The sequence below is a fragment of the Acomys russatus genome, chromosome 6 (assembly GCF_903995435.1).
Source record: "Acomys russatus chromosome 6, mAcoRus1.1, whole genome shotgun sequence".
Taxonomy (NCBI): domain Eukaryota; kingdom Metazoa; phylum Chordata; class Mammalia; order Rodentia; family Muridae; genus Acomys; species Acomys russatus.
Window position 1 is genome coordinate 29,443,616 of NC_067142.1, and position 25,397 is coordinate 29,469,012.

At 40.6% G+C, this 25,397-nt stretch overlaps 1 protein-coding gene across 1 annotated transcript in view; it reads left to right on the forward strand.

The window, feature by feature from the left end:
• The window catches only part of Thsd7b (thrombospondin type 1 domain containing 7B), an 839,983-nt gene that overhangs the window by 619,786 nt on the left and 194,800 nt on the right, over positions 1-25,397 (forward strand). Inside the window, exon 15 of the mRNA XM_051147323.1 lies at positions 21,103-21,281. Coding sequence (XP_051003280.1) covers positions 21,103-21,281 — 179 coding nt within the window. The remainder of the gene's footprint in view (positions 1-21,102; positions 21,282-25,397) is intronic.

Here is a 25,397-nt window from a genome sequence, read left to right on the forward strand (position 1 = left end):
TAATTTTTTCTTGTTGCATCTCAATGGTTATCCCATCCCTTGTATCCTCCCATTCTTCCCTCACTCCCATTTTCCCCTTATTCCCCTCCCCTATGACTGTTCCTGAGGGGGATTTCCTCCCCCTGTATATGCTCATAGGGTATTAAGTCTCTTCTTGATAACCTGCTATCCTTCCTCTGAGTGCCACCAGGTCTCCCCCTCCAGGGGACATGGTCAAATGTGAGGCACCAGAGTACGTGTGAAAGTCATACCCCACTCTCCACCCATGAAAGCCTTCACTTACCAGGAAACTGGGACAGAGGGGAGGACATCCTATTGGTACTTTAAATTTTATTTTTTTAATTAATTTATTCAGATTACATCCAGACTATTGTCCCCCTCACTTGTATCCTCCCATTCCTCCCTCCCTCCCTCTTTCACCCTATTTCCCTCCCCTAGGTGTGTGAAAGAAGGGAACCTCCTCCTCCCACCATATGGTCACAGCCTATCAAGTCTCATCCTGGTAGCCTGCTTATCCTTTCTCTGAGTGCCAGTAAGCCTCCACATCAAGGGAAAGTGGTCAAATATGGGGCACCAGAGTTCAAATCAGAGTCAGTTTCTGCTCTCCACACAACTGTGGAGAGTGTTCTGTCTACTGGCTAAACCTGAAAAGGGGTTCAATGTTTATTGCATGTATTGTCCTTGGCTGGTACAGTAGTTTGAACAGACCCCCCTGGGTCCAGGTCCACCCATCATGATGTTCTTGTAGGTTTCTAGGACCTTCTGTATCTTTCTATTTCCCCATTCTCCCATACTTCTCTCATCTAGAGTCCCAATAGGAAGTCCCTACAACTATCTCAATCTCCTGGTAAGTCAAGACTTTCATGGGACATCCCTTTTGGGCTGGTGTCTAATTATAAGTAAGTGTATACCATGTGAGTCTCTCCAGGTCTGGGTTAACTCACTCAATATGATCATTTCTAGTTCCACTCATTTGCCTGCAAATTTCAGGATTTCCTTTTTTTCAATAGCTGAATAGCATTCCATAGTATAAATGTAACACAGTTTCTTTATCCACTCTTCAGCTGAAGGACATTTAGGTTGTTTCCCAGTTCTGGCTATTATGAATAAGGCTGCTGCTATGAACATGGCTGAGCATTTGTCCTTGTTGTGTGGTGGAGCCTCTTCTGGGTATATTCCAAGGAGTGGAATAGCTTGGGTTTTGAGATAGCCCTATTCCCAGTTTTCTGAAAAAGCACCAGATTGATTTCTAAAGTGGTTGTACAAGTTTGCATTCTGAACAGCAATTAAGGAGAGTTCCCGTTTCTTCACATCCTCACCAGCACGTGCTGTAACTTGAGTTTTTTATTTTAGCCATTCTGATGGGTGTAAGATGGAATCTCAGAGTTGTTTTGATTTGCACTTCTCTTATGACTAAGGATGTTGAGCATTTCTTTAAGTGTTTCTCAGCCATTTGATATTCCTCTGTTGAGAATTCTTTGTTTAATTCTGAGCTTCACTTCTTCATTGGGCTATTTGGTTTGGTGGTGTTTAATTTCTTGAGACCTTTATATGTTTTGGATATTATACATTTGTCAGATGTAGGGTTGGTGAAGATCTTTTCTCAGTCTGTAGGCTGTTGCTTTGTTCTGTTGACAGTGTCTTCTACCTATAGAAGCTTCTCAGCCTCATGAGGTACCATTTATTAATTGTTGCACTGTTGGAGTTCTGTTCAGGAAGTTATCTCCTATGCCAATGAGTTCCAGGCTCTTCCCAACTTTTGCTTATAAGAGATTTAGTGTTTCTGATTTTATGTTGAGGTCTTTAATCCACTTGGACTTGAGTTCTGTGCATGGAGATAAATATGGGTCTACTTACATTTTCTACATATAGACATCCAGTTAGACCAGCACCATTTGTTGAAGATGCTATCCTTTTTCCATTGAACAGATTTGGCTTCTTTGTCAAAAATTAAGTGTCCATATGTGTGTGGATTCATTTTTGTGTCTTCGATTCAATTCCATTGATCAACCATCCTTTTGCTATGACAAAACCATGCTATTTTAATTACTATTGCTCTATAGTACATCTTGAGGTTAGGTATGGAGATTCCTCTGGAGGATCTTTTACTGTACAGGATTGTTTTAGCTATTCTAGGTTTTTTGTTTTCCCATATGAAGATGAGAATTGATCTTTCAATGTCTTTAAAAATTGTGTAGATGTTTTGATAGGGATTGCATTGAATCTGAAAATTGCTTTTGGTAAGATGGCCATTTTTACTATGTTAATTCTCCTGATCCATGAAAAAGAGAGATCTTTCCAATTAAGTAATGGGGTTTAGAGGTAAACAAAGAATTCTCAACAGAGGAATATTGAATGGCTGAGAAAAACTTAAAGAAATGCTCAATGTCCCTACTCATCAGGAAAAGTACAAATCAAAACAACTCTGAGATTCCATCTTATACCCCTCAGAATGGCTAAGATCAAAATTCAAGTGACAGCACATGCTGGTGAGGATGTGGAGAAAGGGAAATACTCCTTCATTGATGAAGGGAGTGCAAACTTGTACCACCTGTCTTGGTTTGAGTTTTACTGGTTTGAATAGATACCATGACCAGGGAAACTATCATTTATTTGTTTATTTATTTAACATCTCGATCTACAACTTCCCCTTTCTCCTCTCTTCCTGGACCCTTCTCCACACCACCCTACTCCCACCTTTCTCCTCCATTATCATCCCCTCCATTTCTCTTCAGAAAACAGTTGGTTTCCTCTGAATATCTACCAGCCATGGCATACAAGTTGCAGTAAGACTAGGCACCTCCTCCTCTATTAAGGTTAGATGAGACAACCCAGTAGGAAGAAAGGGTACCAAAGGCAGGCAACAGAGTCAGAGATAGGCCCTGCTCCCACTGTTGGAAGTTCCACAGGAAGAGAAAGCTACATAACTGTAATGTGTGTAGAGGCCCAAAGTCAGTCCCGTGCAGGCTCCCTATGAGACCAGCTTAGTTGATTCTGTGGGTTTCCTTATGATGTCCTTGACCCCTCTGGCTCCTACAGTCTTTCCTCCTCCTCTTATGCAGGCTTTCTCGAGCTCTGCCTAATGTTTGGCTGTGGGTCTCTGTATCCATTACCATCAGTTGCTGAGTGAAAGCCTCTCTGATGACAATTGGGCTAACCATCAATCTATTCTGATAAACTAATGGTTGTTCTCATAAAGGAAAAACCTTTAATTGGGGCTGACTTACAGTTCAGAGGTTTAGCCCATTGTTGTTACAGTGGGAAACAGGGCAGCAAGTAGGCAGACATGGCGCTGAAGGAGCCAAGAGTTGAACATCTACAGGTGGCAGGAGACTGAATGCCACACTGGGAGTAATTTGAGCAGATGACACCTCAAAGCCTACCTCCACAGTGACACACTTTCTCCAGCAAGGCCACACCTCTTAATAATGCTGCTCCCCATAGGCCAAGCATTCAAACCCGTGGGGTATTCCTATTCAAACCACCACACCAGCTCTAGAAGTTTTAAATTTCTAGCTCTACTCAGAGAAGTTACATTCAAAGAAGCGAGGAGTTATGGGATTTCATGTACACTCAAGGAAATGGACCTTCTAAACAGTGGGATGCAAACAGAGAAGCAAGAGATTGTGGATATCCCTTTGCCGCATTTCAAAGACCTTGGACATGAGATGAGGAGCAGAGTTGGTCAGGATGGGAGGTAATTACCAGTTCAGTGTGGTTTTTCTGAAGGCCTGTGAACAGATCCCAACCCAACGTGGTCTCATGCTAGCTGGTCAACACTTTATTGTCCCTTTGATCAGCACGGGGGTATAGATTGCTCTAAATCTCAATCATCAGATGATCTGTTTCCTCAACAATAGATGTAAATTCACAGTGGTGATTCCTTCAGGATTCCTATGGAAGTTTTGACCTCAAGTAGCTGGTGGGCCTTTTTCTGAGGGATTTCATGGGAGAATTTCTCTGCTCTCTCCCTCTTCCATCTCATACACTGAAGGTCATGTTTTATCTCTTTGCCTGAAAAATAATAATAGCAACTATGGTTTGTCTCTTGTCCCAGATTCTTTGAAGGAAGTACAATTATTATATCTAGTTTCTCATGAGAAAATTAATCCAAGGAGGGATTAAATGACAAGTTTAATGCCATGTGTACCTAGTGTCCAGGCTGATTTGGGGTTTAGATCATCATAGCTTTTTCAGCCATTCATTATGTATCATGGCACGGTGCCTCTGTCAGAAAGAGCCAAGCATCCTTATTGACATCTCACTGTGCTTGGCATTTGCCCTTCATCACACGCTATACCTACTGTTATCCTACTTCGTAATGAGAAGCTGCAAGTGTTGATAAAGGTCAAGGCAGGGATTGTGTACAACCTTGTAAGCCAGACCATGCCTGTCACAACTGTCACCTCTGCTGTTAGTTAGAGCATGAGCACCAGCAAAGGAAGTGCTTGAACAAATGCTGGTCGTTCTATCTAAAAGCAAACAAACAAAAACAAAAACAAAAACTGTACCTTCTGCACAGAGGCCAGATTTGACTTACAAGCCACACTTTTGCAAATACCGTTGTATGTCATAAAACCAAAATCTTAGAAGGTGACGACATCTCATGTAAAAGTAGCTGGGTTCTAGGTCAAATAGTGGCTAGTGTCTGGGCCCCCAGATGTTTGTTCCTCAGTACAGCCTTCATTTAACCTCTGTATTCATAACTCAAAAGACATGTTTAAGTTCTAACCTTCAGTACACATGCACACGATGTCATTCAGAACTGCAGCCTTCACAGATGTCTTTAGTTAAGACAGTTGAGTCAGTCTAGGTTAGGCTGACTGCTGTCTTTATAGCAGAAGGGAAAGAGGATTGAGACAATAGGGCAGGGTTGGTAAATATGTTGAAGTAAAGCACAGCTGCCCTTGGAGGTCCACAGGAAGCCTGTGAAGAAAGGGGAGGTCCCTGTCTTATACAAGGAGGAGCAGAGTGCTGCAAACACCCTGACAGCAAGCTTCCGGTGTGCAACACCTTGACAGCAGGCTTCCGGTGCAGGGGGATAAAGACACAAGCTGTTGTGGCAGAGCTAGACGGGAACAGGTTTTTCTTCTTCTTTCCTGTGACTTAGCTTCAACTAAATTGAAAGTCCTAGAAAACTAATAAGCTCTCATTGGCTGCTGCTCTTTGTTTCTTTCTTCTTCTCCTCCTCTTGATCCATCTCTGAGTTTAAATCACCATCTTTGTGTGCGATCTGGGATTCTCCGTCATCTCCTGGCACTAATATTAGTGTGACAAGGAGATTGATAGTGATTTAAATTTTCTCAGTGAATAAGTTAAATAAATTTTAGGTAAATAAGTGTAAACATCTGAGCTTTTTTTTTCTTCTTCCTGTAAAAGATGCATCATTAAATACCACTGGGTAAAGGCATACAATATCTGTCAAGTGAAAACAAGAGAAGCCTGAATGTAAATCTGTAGATAGTGCATAATCCATTAGGAAACAAATTTATTGGTAAGTGAAACAAATTCACCGTTACCAGCGAATATAAATCAAGAGCAGAAGTCGTACTTAGTTGCACACCTTGGCGAGAGTTCAAAGGTTTTACAGTAACTTGCAAGGAGTTAATGTGCTGTGAATTCATTCCAGTACATTGATTTCTGCATTAGCTCAGTGAAAGACACAATTCCTCAGCGAACACAAGCTTTTGGAGGTGAATTTTCCTCATCATGTAACTCACAATTCAAATTTTATAATAACTCCTCTCGCTCTTCCTGAATGCAAATATTTGTCAAGATGACCTAGTGGTGTAGAAAGGAAAGTCTGAGAATGGAATTTCATCTTGGAAGTCTGTTTCCTGCATGCCTGATGGCGTTCCACACTGTGACCGTCCAGCTGTAGTGTTGGGCGAGTGTACTTGCCACACCCATGCAGTCATTGGGCTCTGGGATACTTCCTCTTGCTACCTCTAAGAATTCCATTTGAGGTTGGCATTTAGTGATCAGGCCGTGGAGCAGTAAAGCAGCTGAAGTCAATTTTGTCTTTTGAAAAAAACCAAGAAGGAAACAAACAAACAAACAAACAAAAAACAGAAACCTCCAAAACAAAATCACTGTTAATCTATTTTCACAGCCCAGATACTTAGTTCTGAGAACAAGGCATAGCCTGGTCCCCCCTAGTGATATCAGACTGGATGGGGTGCCCGGCTGACCTCCTCATGAATACCTTCTTGTGACCTAGGGTGATCAACTGGACCGGTAGGTCTCTATGTCTTCCACTTTGCCCACTCAGATAAAACCTCATTGTATCTGATGTTTTCATGTGGCTAATAACTACACTTTTGGTTTGTTTTATTTGGAGAAAAAAGAAGGTCATTAGATTAGATACTCTGGAGGATCATGAAGGCAATTTCTATTTCACAAACACTGCTATTCGTCTCTGCCTCATGTTGGCCACACTGGACAAAATCTAAAATAGCCATGTGTCCCCAGTTACCCATATCATTAAGAGACATCAGAAATCTTTATTTCTGTGTGGAATCATTGAATTTAAGTTCAGGACCTTCAAATAAATATATGAATATGTAAAGAAACAAGCAAATAATTATGCAAGAGGCCAATACATGAGTTCATGGTGCTGGCCAATTATAGCAACTAGACTCAGGTCACAGTGCACAGGGAAATAAAGACAAAAATAAAGAAGTCCCCATCTGTGCTCAGTCCCTGGCATGAGGAGAATGCCAGCTGTGGTTATATCCTAGCTGCATTGGAGAGGGAGTCAATTGCTCCGTAAGGCTGTATTCATCAGTCCCTGTGAAGCTCTCTTTCCAACAGAGTGAATAACAGCCATGTGTACATGCCACAGATAGGTAAGGAATAGTATAAGCAATATTTTGTAATCATTCACACACTTTAATCTAACAACCTGGTCCTAACTTGTGTGTGCGTGTGTGTGTGTGTGTGTGTGTGTGTGTGTGTGTGTGTGTGTGTGCATAATACATAGTTGTTTACATGTATATGTTGTATGTATGCACTTATGTGTATGTATGTGTTTATATGTATGTCTACATGTTTGAATGTGTGTGTTCTTGATCATCTTTTTAAGCTGCGTGCCATGACTTCCCAGAGAGGCCTCTCACTGATCTAGCCAAGTTCATGCTCATGGTCAAACTGAAACTCTTCTTATGAGGACTTCTCTGTTGATTAGTGGGCACACAGGGCTGATTTCCACCTTCTGTATTTGATATGTGTTCTCTCCCATGCCATCTGTTCATCAAAATTCTGCTGGGTTGTCAAGGTTATTTATTTTACTGGAAACTATACTGTATGTAGAGTTTTGCTTTATGGATATTAATATGGCAGTGGATCAGATATCAACTGGATTAAAAGAAAGAAATTTGAGACCCGGAGTCCAGTAAACAGAGTGTTAAAGCAGTTCAATTGGGGTATAATGAATGCTTGGCCTTGGCTGGTGGCAGATCTGGAAAGAGGAAGATAGGATCAAACTACAACTGATTTACTGACCCAAGGCAGCATCTCTCGTGCGTCAATGTTATTCCAGATTTAATTTACATGGAAATGATCTGCAATGAGAAATGACATCCAAATTTGAAAATTATTATCCTGTAATCTCTGTGCTAAAGTATCTTTTCAGAATTATATTCTCTATCAATCATTACTACCAAAACCATGACAAGGAGAGGATATTTTAACTTTACCATATAGACTTAAGTAGTGGTAAAATATTACTGTGTCATTTATAGTGTAGAGTAATCTTTTTCCATAATGTTATACTTATTATATTTTTGACCTTACAGTATTATAGGGAGAGTTACAAAGGGGAAGTATTGCTATGTTTTTATCTCAATACAGGGGAGCTCAAATATTAAAGTTTAATATTTTATTTCAGATCACATAAGGTTAGGCCTGATTTATTATCCATTTTGCTAGTCCTTTTTTTTTAATAATAAATAATGAATGCTCCTGAAATACACACACACACACGCACACACATATATATATATATGTGTGTGTGTGTGTGTGTGTGTGTGTGTGTGTGTGTATATATATATATATATATATATATATATATATAGAGAGAGAGAGAGAGAGAGAGAGAGAGAGTGTCAACTTCTGCAAAGTCACTTTCTCTGTTGCTAGTGTTGCTGTTCAGCTTGTGCTAACCACTGAAACAGAATGGTCTTATTTTCTAAGAATGTTTCCTCTTTCCCTAAACTGCTCCAGGCGTGTGCTCCATGTACTCTGACCCCCTGAAGGCCACCTTCTGTGCCAGGGCTGGTCCATCACATCAGAATAAGGTACTTTAAAGGAACAAATGAAACAAGTTCCTAATCTCAATGGCCAGTGGCTAACAGTCAGAGGTCACTTGCTGTCCTTGTCTATAGGAGTGGTCTGGGCCCCTGCTCCAGTCAGCTTTGCTTGTGACCCCCTGGATGACTGAGCAGCCACTGTCTGGTGCATTGCTGACCTCCATAGTAACAGGAAACCAATGATCAGATGTGCTTTAGCTCTGAAGCTTGCTTCCCTTCTGCTCATGTTTAATTGGTCGAAGCAGATGATAAAAATAAGGTCAAACCTAGCTCTGAGGGACAAGCCTTAGCACATGCCCTGGGGTGTAACCTGAGATATTTGAGAGAGAGAGAGCCAGATGGATACCAGATATGCTCAGAGGTCAGCTTTTAGAAACTGCAAAGGAAACATGAGATGTAGAACACGGGGTATAGTTCACCGTGCAGCTATCTCACCAGAGAGATGTGATGAGAGGACTTCACATAGGCAGCAGCCACAGTGGCAAGAATCACCGGGTAACATTGCCTTGTCAACAAACTGTGTGCCATTTCATGCTGCTGAGGCCAAGTTGATTATGCGGTGAGCCATTCAGTCACTTTAATTTTAACAGCACTTATTTGTAGTAATGAGAGAAACTGTGGGTGTATGTACAGTCCTAACTGTTCTGATTATTCTGTGTCTAGTGTTCTATTTTCTCCCTAATATCTCCAATAGCTTCTAAGAAAAAAATGTCTTTTTTCTCTGCCTGGAGGAAATTGGCACAGGGAGTTCCTGTTGAAACTCTGTCTATATGAACAACTGGAGATTCTGTCTTGATTAAATTGCCTGGATGATTCAATTTAAAAGATCAGTTCCTTATGGTGTTATATTAAATTGACACCCAAGACATTTAGTTATAGCACATTAACCAGACCCAGCAATTAAGTCAAGGCCCCATATCTACCATATGAAATATCTTTCAAATGAAAAGTAGGAAATTAAAGCTGGCATCCGTTCATGCTGCCGTATATCATCGCAGAATTCGTATCAGATAATCTATGCTTCTGAATGTACAACCCATTTTTCTTCATTCATAAGAACGATTCCTTCTAATAGTAATTAACCTCAATAGTAGCATAATTTCACACTTTCCCACTATAGCACTACAATGTGAATATTTGGGGACTGTGTGACCTTTATGTGTTTATTGTTCACGTTTAAAATTCATTTCTTTTGTTTTATTGTTTATGAACTTCACACATGAATGTGTTTTACCAGAACCACCTGCTACTCTTTCCAGCATCTCACTACCACTTCCCCATCTTTATTTCATGCCCTGTTTTTAACCTAGAGTCTGATTAGTGTCACCAATACATGAGTGTATGAGCATAGGGCTATTCAGTGGTACATGGCCAGCCTACCCCAAGCCATATCCCTGAAGAAAAATGATGCTCTCTTCCCTACCAGCCATCAACTGCCAATGGCAACTGAACTAAGGGATGGGTCTCAGGTACCTATCCCCCACCTATGTTACCATGTCAACAGGCTTGGTCATGTGCAGCTCTTGTGTAAGTAAGCAGAGCTGCTGTGAGTTCCCATGCACAGCATCCCTGCCATGTTGGGCAGTCCTGTTTCACAGCTGTCCTCCATCACGTCTTGCTCTTCCTGATGCTTCGTTGGCAATTCCAGTCAAGTCTGGGTCCTGATTCTTTTCTACTTTCTGTTTTTACACAAAAGCTCTTGTCTACATCTCAGTGAGTAATTTGTCTACACACAACGCAAAACACACTTATAGATTGAATTCTATTTTTAATTAAAAAATGGTTCTCATGTGCATGGCTTCTCGATGGGTGTGAAATAGTCAACAAGGATGCTTTACAATATTTGAGTCTTATGGAATCTAGCTGCACACTGGTCAGTAAGTTGTTTGAACTTTATGAGGATTTTAAAATAGCAATATTTCAGGTATGAAAATAGGTTCAGAGTTCAAATACAGTATTTTAGTGTTTGAAGCACATCAGTATAGTTTTCATTTTTATTAACATGTGTTGATTTCACACAATCGTGAAATCCCATATTTATATAATCTACTTTGGTATCATCCAACCTTCCTTGCATTATCTTCCCTGGATGCCTTTCCTTTCATTAAGAAGCCCTGTCCTAGTTTCACATTGTTCATTTATATGTATATATTTATTCATTTATTCTCTCTAGATTTCCCATGAAAAGGAACCGATAAAGCACTTGCCTTTCTGAGTCTGGTTTACTTTGTTTTATGCTATAATTTACAGCTCCATCTACTTACCTGGTAGTGACAGGATTTTATTCTTCCAGGGTAAATGGTACTCCACGTGTATACACAGCACACTGTGTTCATTTGTCCATTGATAAACACACAGGCTGATTCCATATCTTGGTCCTTGGAAATAGTGCTGCACAAAACATGGGTGCACAGGTATTTCTAAGCTGATTCTTTGTTCCTTCGGGCTTATGCTATGTGAGTAGCTCCTATGGTAGTCCTGTTTGTGGTTTATTTTGAAGGACTGCCATTTTACTGTGACTCCCATACTGCCTAGACTAGTGTACATTCCCACAACAGGGCAAGTGCTTTCTTTTCCATCCTCCATCCTCACTGGCATTTTTTACTGATTCTGACTGGGCTGATGTGGAAACTCTATATAATTTACATTTGCATTTCTACAATGTCAAAGATGCTGAAGATGTTTTTAAGTAATTTTAGGTCATGCATAATTAGTTCAAGAACTGTCTGTTCGGTGATGTGCCCAGTAACTCATAATGTAACCCATCCCTTGGTGTTGAATTTTTCAATTTCTGTACACCAATTTTTATTAGTCCTCTGTCAGATAAATAGTTGTTAAAAAGCCACCCAATTTTTTAAAGTCCGCCTCTTCACCCTGTGTACCGTTTGCTATGCAGAAAGTTTTTAAATTCGGCACAAGCCTATTTGCTAATTATTATTATTGTTTCCTGGGTTGGCAGCATTCTATCCAGGATCTATTCACCTGTTCCAATATCTTTGAAGTTTACATAATTAAATAAAACAACTTTTCTGTTAAATAACAGCCTTTTCAAAATATATTTTAGTAACAACTTTTTCAAAAGAAGTGACAATAATTTGGGCAATTCCATTTCGTCCCTCCCTAACACCCTAAAGACGCAAGCATCTTTGAGGGCAGGCAGATACTTCACAGCAGCATTCCATACCCAAAGCATGACTGCAAAGTTGCTGCAAGCCTGCTGCTGGGGTTGAGCAGTCCCTCCGTGTGTTCATGCACCTGCTAGTATAAAGTGCCCACCACCATCATAAGACAGTGGAAATATTGCTCTAAATTATTTTAATCGTCTTTCTTAGATGATATTAAGAGCATACATAACAATTTTCTCCCAACTCTCATGACAATATTCCTTAAAGAGTCCATTGTGGTTTTAGCATGCTGCATTTTCACTAAATAAATAAAATAACAAACCTGGAAGTACTAAAATATAAAATGAGAACCTCAAATCTTTAAGACAGGGAAGGGATAGTATGATACGATCGTAATTTACTTCATTTCCTATTTTGATAATTTGAGTGCAGAGTCAGTGAATGTAAACCATGAACTGTCTCATACGATGTCCATCGATACTGCTTTACAGCAGAAGCAAGTGCAAGTGAGTTGGTTTGGGTTGTTTTCTTAACCTTCCTGTAATCAATATTTTCCTCTTTTACATCCTTCAAAACAAGATCTTAATGAGAGAAATGTGTTAGGGAGTGAAGTAAAGAACACAAGGCAAAAGTCTGGAAAATGGTTACATTAAAAAGACTGTTTATTCAGAACTGCTTATCCTAATGCATGTTAGTGGGGGAGGTTTAGGGACTAGTGACAAGGATCCTGCCAATCTATACAATGTCTCTACTATGTCATTGAACAAATACCTCTACCTTCAGCACTGGTGGAGATGGTCGTAAGGGGTCCTCATCAATCCATCCTCATCCATGGTAAGCTGTTTAGGCCCCCTGCCATGTATGCCACATATATGGCTTAAGATTTGATTGCATGCAGCACAGATAATTCCATGCTGACTACTTCACAAGTTAATTTGTGGTTGTGCAGATTAGTGAAATGGAGCAACAAGGTTTTTCTAGGTCAGTCAGTGGCCCAAGCAATGAGCTATGCATATGACTACCAGCAGAAAATGCAGTTTTGATAAAAGTACTTTTTCTTTCACAGAAATTAGGTTTAGACATAAAATGTTGCCAATGAAGTGTTACCTAGAAGGAAACAGATATTCTGTCATATAGTCTATGAAAATTAGTCTTTCAAACATTTGTATTGTTCCAACGGTTATCTATTGAAATTCTCGTATAGAATGTTAACATTGTGACGGCTATATTTCATCATATTTTATTGCCAAAAATATGCAAGCTTTAAGTGTGAAGGTGAAACCAATCTTTTCAGTTATGACCCAGCCTAAGAATATACAGTTATTAATGGGCCTCACTATGGACTTTCCTTCCGGGTAGACTCTAGCATGGAAATTTTCTTGAAAAATAAATGTCACTGTTGCTTAGTCTTGCTGAACTTCAAAATTATTTCACGCTTATTGAATTTATAACTTTGACTTTCATGAGGATCCTCTGGGTTTACCTCTTATCATGGGAAGAAGACAAAAACTACTGCTACAGGCTGGCTGATTAAAGTCCTTGAATGCGCAGCATAGATGAGGAGGATTTAAAGTCTCACTCAATTAGAAGGCTGTCTAGTTGAAAGTGTGTTTTAAAATAGGACCTACACAGACACTCAAATATTTGATATTTATGTGAAATATTCTGGACATTTGTATTTGTATATTTGAACTCTATATGCCATGAGGATAAATGCTAATTTCCTATCCTATTCTTTCCCTTGGTGACCAATGAAGTCACTTTGTGACTTGTTTTTTCTATAAAATTATATAATGTATGTAGCATCTCTTTAATTCTTTATGTAACCTTGACTGTGTTGCTAATATCTGATTGATTATAAATCCTCACTAGAAATTAATAAGAATTAAGGCTTTTAAATAGCAAAAATATTATCCTTTTAACAATCTCAATGGGAGGACTTTTATTTTCTAACTCCAAGAAACTTTTCCGTCATCAGGAAATTGGGGTATTCATTTATTGATAAGTATTGTCTAGATGACATCAAGCCATTCCAATCACAGTCTAAGGTAAATACAATCATATGAGTAAAATGAGAGTGAAAAGGCAAAGAATAATGGGAAGAGAAGGATCAAGACAAGGAGATGGGAGGAGAAGGACAGAGAAGCGAACAGAAATAGAGAGAGAGAAAGGAAAAAAATAAAGAGAACAATAAAAAAGAAGAGGTGAAGGGGAGAGGGGAGAAGAAGAAAGATGCAAGGAAAAGAGGTTAGTGAGGAGTCTAAAGACCTGGAGAAAAGCCAGGACCAGGTGGAGGAGAAGGCACTGTGTAGCAAGTGGGCACCATTCCATTTGAACCCTAAGAAAGAGGGTTCATTGCAGCACAGGAAATAAAAGGCATTGTGCTCCAGCCTTGGTGTTGTTTCTAGCCTGGGAGTAGTATCTAAAGTGAATGGAGATGACTTGAAAGGTCTGCTGTGAATGAGAAGGAAACTAAGAAGAACTCCCAGGCAGTAGGAGTACCGGACCAAAAATGGAGCACACCAGGAAGTGCCATCGGTACAGACCTAGCACTTTCCTGTCTCTGGTGGTAGTTGGCTTTAAGCTCAGAGAGGGAAGGCAACAGGGCTGGCCAAAGTCTAAAAGTTTGGCCTCCGGCATGGCGGTAATGGGGGAGAGAGGCTGAAGTCAGAACTAGGGAGGCTAGCCAGTTAGGAAAGAGCATGTTCTGTATCAGCAAAGGTGTGTCAGGTATTGGTGATGGAATACCTCATGAAGAAAGACTTCAAGGTACAGGAGGTAGAAGGAGGGGAGCCATAGCAAGCTTGAGGTGGTTTTCAGTCATGTGATCTGCACTCTGCACAATGTCCCCAGACCCCTGCACCTGGATCTACATCCTTAGGAATTCACTTCCTTGTGCCTGTGACAGGGCCCCATTCTCATGATGAGGTTACAGTGGCCATAGTGGAGGTAGCTCCCGTAATTCCTGTGCCAGTTCAGCTGACTGATGTGAGGTAATCAGACTGGAGATGACCCTGCATGATCCTGGCTCCTCAGCTGCAAACTCCCAGCTGGTTCCTTGGTGCAAATGGAAATTATAAGTCTATATGAAGGTGAACTCTGCTAAAATCCTAGGGGAGCTCCTAAGAAGAGCTTCTCCTCACTGAGCCTGTGATGGAAACTCAACCAAGGCATGGTTTACTTCTCTGTGAGACCTTTAAGCAGAGGACAAAGGAGATCCAGATTCCTAACTCACTATGGAATACTACTCAGCTATTAAAAACAAGGAATTCCCGAAATTTGTGGATGAATGGATTGAACTAGAAATGATCATAATGAGTGAGTTAACCCATAAGCAGAAACACTCAAATGGTATATACTCACTTATATCTGCATACTAGCCCAAGGGGCATGTCCCATGAAAGCCTTCACTTACCAGGAAACTGGGACAGAGGGGAGCACATCCTATTGGGACACTAAATGAGAGAAGCATGGGAGAATAGCAAAGTAGAAGGATCCAGAGGGTCCTAGAAACCTACAAGTAGAACATTACGATAGGCAGATTTGGACCCAGGGGTCCCGCTCAAACTAAGGCACCAGCCAAGGACAATACAGGCGGTAAAAGTTAAGCCCCTACTCCGATCTAGCCAATGGTCAGAACATTCTCCACAGTTGAGTTGAGAGTGGGATACAACTTTCTCATGTACTCTGGTGCCTCACATTTGACCATGTCCCCTGGAGGGGGAGACCTGGTGGCACTCAGAGGAAGGACAGCAGGTAGCCAAGAAGAGATTTGATACCCTATGAGCATATGCAGGGGGAGGTAATCCCCCTCAGGAACAGTCATAGGGGAGGGGAATAATGGGAAAATGGAGGGGGGTGAGGGAAGAATGGGAGGATACAAGGGATGGGATAAACATTGAGATGTAACAAGAATAAAATAATTTTTTTCTTTTTTTTTTATTAAGGCTACAGACTTTTTTGAGTTAATTTTGTATCCAGCCAATTTGCTGAAGGTGTTTATCAGCTGTAGGAGTTCTCTGGTGGAATTTTGAGGGTCACTTATGTACACTATCATATCATCTGCAAATAGGGATAACTTGACTTCCTCCTTTCCCATTTAGATACCCTTGATCTCCTTTTGTTGTCTTATTGCTCTGGCTAGAACTTCGAGTACTATATTAAAGAGATATGGAGAGAGTGGGCAGCCTTGCCTTGTTCCCGATTTTAGAGGAATTTCCTTGAGTATCTCACCATTTACTTTGATTTTGGCTATTGGCTTGCTGTATATAGCCTTTATTATGTTGAGGAAAGTGCCTTGTATCCCCGATCTCTCTAAAACTTTAAACATGAATGGGTGTTGAATTTTATCAAATGCTTTCTCTGCATCCAAGGAGATGATCATGTGGTTTTTTTATTTTCAGTTTGTTTATATGGTGGATTACATTGATGGATTTCCGAATATTAAACCATCCCTGCATGCCTGGAATGAAGCCTACTTGGTCATGATGAATGATATCTTTGATGTGTTCCTGTATTCATTTTGCAAGTATTTTAGTTAGTATTTTTGCATCTATGTTCATAAGAGAAATTGGTCTGAAATTCTCTTTCTTTGTTGAGTCTTTGTGAGGTTTAGGTATCAATGAGACTATGGCCTCATAGAATGAATTTGGTAATTTTCCATCCATTTCTATCTTATGGAGTAGCTTGAAGAGTATTGGTATTAGCTCGCCCTTGAAGGTCTGGTAGAATTCTGCACTGAAACCATCTGGCCCTGGGCATTTTTTGGTTGGGAGACCATCGATGATTGCTTCTATTTCTGTAGGGGAAATGGGCCTATTTAGCTTGTTTATCTGTTCTTCATTCAACTTTGGCAAGTGAAATTGATCAAGAAAATCGTCCATGTCCCTTAGATTTTCAAATTTTGTGGCGTATATGCCTTCAAAGTAGGATCTTATGATTCTTTGAATTTCTTCCGTGTCTGTTGTTATGTCTCCCTTTTCATTTCTGATTTTGTTGATTTCAATACTGTCTCTCTGCCTTTTAGTTAGTTTGGCTAATGGTCTGTCTATCTTGTTGATTTTCTCAAAGAACCACCTTTTGGTTTTGTTGAGTCTTTGGACTGTTTTCTTAGTTTCTAATTTGTTAATTTCAGCCCTGAGTTTGATTATTTCCAGGCGTCTACTCCTCTTGGGTGTTTCTGCTTCTTTTTTTTTCTAGGGCTTCCAGTTGTGTTGTTAAGATGCTTATGTGCGATGTTTCCAATTTATTTTTAAAGGCACTTAGTGCTGTGAATTTTCCTCTTAGCACTGCTTTCAATGTATCCCACAAATTTGGGTGTGTTGTTTCTTCATTTTCATTGAATTTCAGAAACTCCTTGATTTCTTTCTTTATTTCTTCCCTGACCCAGGTGTCATTTAGCAGAGAGTTGTTTAGTTTCCACGTACATGTAGACTTTTTGTTATTTCTGTTGTTGTTGAATTGCAGCCTAAGAGCATGGTGATCTGATAGGATACAAGGTATTATTTCAATCTCTTGTATCTATTGAGGCTTGCTTTGTGACCTACGATGTGATCAATTTTGGAGAAGATTCCATGGGGTGTAGAGAAGAAGGTGTATTCTTTCTTGTTTGGGTGAAAGGTTCTATAGATATCTGTTAGATCCATTTGACCCATGGCATTGGTTAATAATGTTATTTCTCGGCTTAGTTTCTGTTTCAATGACTTATCCTTCAGTGAGAGTGGGGTGTTGAAGTCTCCCACTATTATTGTGTGGGGATCGATGTGTGGTTTAAGCTTTTTTAGGAGATCTTTTACAAATGTGGGTGCCCTTGTATTGGGAGCATAGATGTTCAGAATTGTGATGTCATCTTGGTTGACTTTACCTTTGATGAGTAAGAAGTGTCCTTCCTCATCCCTTTTGATTAATTTTGGTTGAAAGTCTATTTTGTTCGATACTCAAATGGCTACGCCTGCTTGCTTCTTTTGACCATTTGCTTGGAATATTTTTTCCAACCTTTTACCCTGAGGTAATACCTTTCATTATGGGTGAGATGTGTTTCTTGAATGCAGAAGAATGTTGGATCTTGTTTATGTACCCATTCAGTTAGTCTGTGTCTTTTTATTGGAGAATTGATGCCATTGATGTTGAGAGATATTAATGACCAGTGACTGTTAAGAATCTTAATTTTGATGTTGTTTCCAGTCAAGCGTTTGTGTAGTTGTGTTTTTGCCATGGGATAGTTATCTATTTCCTGGGTAGTTTTGGTTGTAGCTTGACCCTTTGGGATGGAGTTTTCCTTCTAGTACCTTCTGTAAAGCTGGATTGGTGGATAGGTACTGTTTGAATTTGTTTTTGTCATGGAATATTTTGTTTTCTCCATCAATGGTTATTGATAATTTTAGTGGGTAAAGTAGTCTGGCCTGGCGTCTGTGGTCTCTTAGGGTTTACAGGATCTCTGTCCAGGCCCTTCTGGCTTTTATGGTCTCTGCTGAGAAGTCGGGTGTAATTCTGATAGGTTTACCATTAAATGTTATTTGGCCCTTTTCCCTTGCAGCTTTTAATATTTTTTCTTTGTTCTGCATGTTTTGTGTTTTGATTATTATGTGGCGGGCAGTTTTTCTTTTCTGGTCAATTCTATTTGGTGTTCTGTAGGCCTCTTGTATGTTTATATGCATTTCTTTCTTTAGATTGGGGAAATTTTCTTCTATGATTTTGTTGAGAATAGTTTCTGGGCCCTGGAGTCTGATGTCTTCTCTTTCTTCAATGCCTATTATCCTCAGATTTCTTCTTTTCATGGTGTCCTTAATTTTTTGGATGTTTTGTGTCAGGAGTTTTCCAGATTTGGCATTTTCTTTAATGGTTGATTCAATATCTGTGATTGTATCTTCTAGCCCTGAGATTCGTTCTTCCATCTCTTGGATTCTGTTAGAAAAGCTCACCTCTGTGTTGCTCGCCTTCTTCTCTGAGGTCTCCCGTTCTCATTTTTCTTCTGTCTGTGTGGTTATCATTGAATCCATTTTCATTTTCCGATCTTGAACTGATTTTTTGATTTTTCATCTGATTTTTTGTATATTCCTGAGTTTCTTCCATTGCCTCTTTATAGGTCTTCAGAGCTTGAACCGTTTTATTTATTTCTTTCATCTGGTTGTTTGCATTTTCCTGCAATTTTTCCAGTTCCACTCTATGTGCTTCTTTTATGTCTCTCACCTGTTTGTCTGCGTCTTCCTGCATTTGATTACAAATTTTATTTGTTTCCTCCATTATCATCCTCATTACTAAGGATTTGAGGTCATTTTCTTGTATTTCCGTTGTATTTGAGTTCTCTGGGTTGTTTTCTTTGGGATAGCTGGAAACTGGAGATGCCATGTTGTTTTGGGGTTTTTTGCGTATGCTTTTTCGTTGTCCTTTAGACATCTTGCCATCTTTGTTTTTGTTGGGTAGCTTCCAGAGTTGGATGGAGGGTGTCTGACATTAGATTCACTTGTTTTCTCACGATTTCCCTAGGCTGTGAGCTCAAAGCTTCACTGGTGTGGATGTTAGGAGGTTAGCCCTGTTGTTCTGGTCTCTCACAGCCAGTGATCTTCAGCCCCTCTGTGCTGTGGATCCTGCAATTGTTCTGGGTCTCTGAATGAGCGTTGGGTCAGGCCAAGGTATTCACAGCCTTCTGTGTTCTCTGCCAAGTCCAGCCAGGAACACTGGGCCCAAACCAGTGGCTGAACTCAGCTAGATTCTCAGGGCCTGAACCGTCTGCCAAGCTCACCTAGGGATTCTGGGCCCAAAATGCACACAGGGTCCAGCCAGATTTTTTGGGCTGGGACTATGCACCAAGCTCCGCTAGGGCCTTTTGGCCCAAAGTGCATGCTGTGGTCAGTTATTGACTCAGGGCCCGAACTGACCACCAATCTCAGCCAGGAATTCTGGATTCAAACTGCACACTGTGTCCAACCAGAGTCTTAGAGCTGGTGGAACCAAGGGCTCTGTCCAGCCTGCGCCACAGCAGTAGAACTGCGGCTGCTCTGAGTTAGCGCCAGTGGTGGAACCAAGTGCTCCGCCCAGACTGTGTCACTGCAGGGGAGCTGCCGCTGAGCTGAGGTGGCGCCTAGGGTGGAACTGAGTGCTCGGCCAAGTCTGCGCCACAGCAGGAGAACTGCGGCTGCTCTGAGTTAGCGCCTGTGGTGGAACCAAGTGCTCCGCCCAGACTGTGTCACTGCAGGGGAGCTGCCGCTGAGCTGAGGTGCTGCCTAGTATGGAGCTGCATGCTCAACTAAGCCTGCGCCACAGCAGGGGAGCTGTGGCCGAAGCTGAGTTAGTGCCTCGGGCAGAATTGCTTGCTGGGCTGGGTCAGTACCCGGGACTCTGGGGCCTAACTGTCCGCCGAGTCCAGTCTGGGTCCGAAGGCTCCACGCAACCCAAATCCTGCCCCGAGTCCCCTCTCCCACAGCAACTCCCACCAGCCACCACACCAATCGCCTCCACCGGAAGGCTATGAGCTGCAAACCTCAGCCACCGCTGCTGGTGCCGCTGGTGCTGCTGCCTCTGCCGCTGCCGCTCCGATCAGAGAAAATCCACGCTCCTCCCGTGTGCAGGGGCATGCAGGTCCTCTGCACCCTGGTCCTTCCGAACCGTGGAGCACTCCCGCTACCGTGATGTTCGGACCTCGGTGTTCCTGGCTCAGAAATCTGTGCAATTCCCTGAATTGTTCACTGGAGCCTCCAAACGTGGGCCACACTGCTCGCCGCCATCTTGGATCCCCCGAATAAATTAATTTTTAAAAAGTTAAAAAAAAAAGAAGGGCTGCTTTGCATTACAGTCTTTGTGCCAATTTGTTATATAGTTGTCAACGGCCAAGGAATGATCCAAGCAGAACACATCTTATGACATTCAGTCCTTCTGATCACACACCGTATGTCAAAAATCCCAGACAGTTCTGTTGAACCACACATCCTCTGCCAGTCTCTGGCTCACATCAGGCTACTGAAGTGGCCCAATACTTCTCAACTCATCTCTTGACCCCAAATTGTTCTCTCTTTGTAATGTCAGGCAAAAATTAGTGTTTTTCTACTTCCAATGGTATTACAGTCTTCTCTCTATCTCTCTTCTACCTTCAAGTTACAATATGTAGAAGAGAGAGTCAATGTCTTTAAAAAAAATTTATTTATAACATATACAGTGTTCAGTGTTCTGCCTACGTTTATAACCTGCCCACCAGAAGAGGTCACCAGATCTAGACATAGATGGTGATGAACCACATGTGGTTGCTGGGAATTGAACTCAGGACCGCGGCATAAGCAGACAGTGCTGAAACCTTGCAGGTAACAGACCGATGAAAGGTTCATTTGCATATGCTGCCTGTTCTCGATGGAGAACTGTAAGAATTTTAGGTTGGGGAATACAAGGATCACAGAGGGGAGATGATTACGATGGAGAACTGTAAGAATTTTAGGTTGGGGAATACAAGGATCACAGAGGGGAGATGATCACGTTGTTGAAGCAAACAGAATAACACAAACTAGATGCAGATATAACTATATTTATGTTTCTTCAAATGTTGCTCTCTTTACAAATAGAAGTGTGTTGGAGACACAGTGGCGGCACCGATGATAAATCTGAGCTGTAATAGTGGACGTCAATAATTTGACTAGTATATCTGATACTGTCCTGTATTCACTGAAAGATTTTTCTTCCAGGTTACGTTCAAGAAGAATGTATCATCCCCTGCCCGTTTGACTGCAAGCTAAGTGACTGGTCCAGCTGGGGGGCTTGCAGCTCATCTTGTGGCATTGGAGTGAGAATTCGATCTAAATGGCTAAAAGAAAAGCCTTACAGTGGAGGGCGACCATGTCCCAAACTGGATCTCAAGAATCAGGTAAAGTGAACTACTGAATATTTTTCTGGTTGGAAATGGACTCGTTCTTGTACAGGGAGCCTCACAAAGGTGAAAGAGGAGCAAGGGCCAGATGTGAGATAGCAGAATATGCAGTAAGCTCTGCTGGACCCTGCATAATGAAGAACCCAACTTGGTACCCTTAGGAATATTATATATAAAAATTACATATAATTGATTTAAAATAGAAGCACAATTTGATGTTTTAAAACATGAAAATACTTATATTGTTTAAACATAATAAAACTCAGATACTATCAATTAATTCATGATAATATATTCATAATCTAGTATTTTAAAAAAATCCAGAAGTGGTGTTCTAGTTTTCTTTTACCTAAGCCTCTATGCTAATTTTCATTGCTGTCAATCTTGCCAGTTCTTCTACGACTCTCCAAATCCATTTGACTATTTCTCTACGTGTTTCCCCAGAAGTCATACTTATTTTTACAAGTGACGTCCTGATGGATACCTTTCCATATAGCTGTCTAATAAAAATGTCATACTCCGCAGTCAGAGTTGACTGTAGAATACTCCAGCTTATTCCACCCAGCGCCTAAACTTTAGAATAAGAGCGATAATGGAGAACTCGGAGTCCATCCACAGCCGCATACTGATTATTAGATTAGGGCTGATGATTTTAAAAATCAATGTAATAGATAGCACATGAGTGAAGCCAGCTAAAAGGTCTCTGTCATAAAGGCAGTGAGGTGTATCTCACATGACTCTGACTATCATTTTACTTGGGAAACTTTCAACAGAAAGCTCCACAAACATATATTGCAGATTCTTCTGTTACTCTCTCTCCTCCTAGCCCCACTTTTGATTTTGATAACATATAAGTTATTAATGGGAGGGGGCAGCTATCACATATAAGACCAACAGATTAATTACTAAAAGTTAGCAATCAGCCAAGAAAGGTTTAAGTTGTAAACTTAGGCAAACTTAATATGAGTGTCTTGTTTTCTTACTTGCAAAATAATGGTTATTACATCTTCTTGGAAGATGTAAACCTTTTCTGGGGTGAAAAAAAACCAAAGGATTGTGAGAATGAAAACAGCATAAAGTGGCGAGTAGCCCTCATAGGTACAGAAGCTCGGTGGAGAAAAGAGTAAAATAGTATTAATAAAAATGGGAAGGAACAGCCACAGCAGAAATAAACCTTACAGAGTAATAATGGAGGTTTGCATCGAGGAGGGTGACTTTCGGGTGAATAACATTCCTCCATCTCCAGGGAATTGCCCAGGCTTTCAAAATGGACAAAGAACTGCTCAGCACTCATATTTATGAGCACTTACATTTATTATTTCATCTTCTTCAAAATGACTAATGAAAGCTGAGCCTTTGTGAAAATAAAGACGACCATTCATTGTAATATTCTGATTTCATAAATGAGGAAGTTGCATGAGGGCAAATGTACAGAAATATGTCTACTAAATGTGAGAACAGGAAGGAGTTAATGACAGAAGTCTGCCTGTTCTGACTTGGAGAATATGTGTTGTTCATACTTACCTAAGATATAACACGTATAACCCCGAAAGGCAGCATGAACTAGAAATTAAATCCAAGTTTAAGAATAATTTCGATGTATCTGGTAAGTGAAAATTAAGCAAAGGAGGGCTGTCTGCAAGGCATGTTGCTAAGTTTTGAATTAAAAAAGGGAACTGTGGCCAAAGTCATTTGGTTTTGTGATAATCAGAAATTAATTCTAGACTTTAATGAGCAGAATAGAATTTATTACGGAATTTATTATTATATAGCAAAATTTTAGGCACCTGGCCAGTATGTACAAGTAAAAAAGTAACCTCAATCTGTACTCTCTCTCTCTCTCTCTCTCTCTCTCTCTCTCTCTCTCTCTCTCTCTATATATATATATATATATATATATATATATATATATATATATATATATATATGTTTTTCAAGTCAGGGTTTCTCTGTGTAACCTTGGCTATTCTGGACTCACTTTGTAGGCCAGGTTGGCCTTGAACTTACAGCAGTCCACCTGCCTCTGCTTCCCTGAGTGCTGAGATTAAAGGCATGAGCCATCACACCCAGCTTACTTCCAATATTTTAAAATTTCATTTTTATTGCCAATTAACAAATGATAGTTATATATATTATTGGGGTGAAGTGATATTATTTCTTATGAATATAACATGAAATGCTTAAATCAGTATAATAGAAATCGTTCATTTCAGCTATTTTGTGCTAAGGACATTCGTAATTTACTCTCAGCAGTTTTGAGATGTGCAGTATGCTTTTATTAACTATCTTAACAATGCCATGACAGATTTCAGCTAAAGGAAAGTGATGCCTCAGGTAGCTGGTGGCCACCATCCATTTCCCCCCTCCCCCTCCCCGTTACCCATCTCTGTTTCTGAGTTAACTTGTTTTAGACCCCAAACCTACATAAGAACATGCACTTTTTGTTCTACATATTTACATTTTTGGCCTTTGAGACAACAGGGTCTTACTCTGCAGCCCAAGCTGCCCTGGAACTCACTATGCAATTCAGATTGGCCTTGAACTTCCTGCCCTTGCCCTGCTTTAGCCCTTGGGGTCTTGAGATTACAGGTGAGGGAAGCCATGCACAGCCAGGCTTTGCCGTTCTGCGCCCAGCTTACTAAACTCACCACAGTGGCCTCAGGATCTATCCACATGTTCACCATTGATGACACTTCTTTCCTTTTAGAGGGCAGACACTGCTCATTTTGTATATGTACCACATACCCTTTTCTGTCTCATCTTAGACTTAGACTGATTGTATAATTTAGCAACCGTGAGCAGTGTGGCAACGCACAGGGAAAGGAAGTATAGACATCACTTTAACACACCGATTTCAAGTTGTCATGGTAAACACTAGACACAGGACTGCAGAAGCATGTTCTATTTTCAGTTTTATAAGAAACCTCCAAAATGTTCTATTTTTACAATTCCACAAAAAAAAAATTGTGTAAGAATTCTACTTTATTTTCCTACACATTATTTGTATCTTAACGTATATTAATGGACCAGGGCACTCTCACTCATAAGTCTATGAATGACAGAGGAAGCTTCAGCTGGGCAAAGAAAGGCATTTAAAAGAAATTTTCCGAAGACTAATTCCATCTCTAAAGCAAGACCCCTGACCCTTATCAAGTAATTTGCGGGAAGTTATCTGTGCTGACCTCACTATATATTTACCTTTGCCTTGTAGTAGCATGTTCGGCATATGTGTTTGCTTATGGATGTGTATGCATATATATGTGTGTGTGCATATGTCTCTTTGTGCATGTATTGTGCACGTGTCTGTATGTACGTGTGTTTGTGTGTGTGTGCGTATGTGTGTGTCTTGTGCTGCATATAGAGCTTGTTTGGAGTAATTCATACTTTTCAGGTTATCTAACAAAGATATAGGCTGTCAATGACTCTTATTCTTTAGAAAATAGTGCCAGCTTTACTGTTTATGTCAGAAGTAGCCAAATTACAGTAGCAAGAGGGGCACAGTTCTTTAGTACATTGGCATGAAGAAAACGCATTGTGTGTCACGTCGTATCTAGTACACTGTTCATAAGAACATTGACCTACTATTTCTGGGTAAATATTAATCCGCTGACATATTCATTCTCACTCTGTTTCTTTTTGGCACATGGAGCATATTTGAGAGCAAGAGCTCTCTACTTTGAAAAACATTCCTCTCTCTGGTGTATGGTTGCGGGTTGTCAACTTATCGTCATGAAAGGCCTAAATGAAAAGCATCCTTCCCCGCTAAGAGAGGGCGCCTCCATCAAAGTCACCAAACACATTAGGGTAGTCTCTCACGTAAAAATCACTGTTTATATTCTCAAAAGTGTGAGTCCTTCTAGAAGAAAGAAATAAGCTCCAAATTGTTTCCCAAGAGGTCTTTCAAGATTGCCCTGAAAAACTTTGACATTTAGATCCCATTGCAGACTAGCCCAATAATATAAATGGAGAGGTTGGGATCATGTACACACACCCATAAACTGTTCTGACGCCTTCAGTGAAATCAATATTTATAATCTCTCATGAAAGCCTCCCTTTTAAAGCAAACCCTATCAACCCACTAGCTCTTGCTCTGCAAGTGCCCCAGTGACAGGC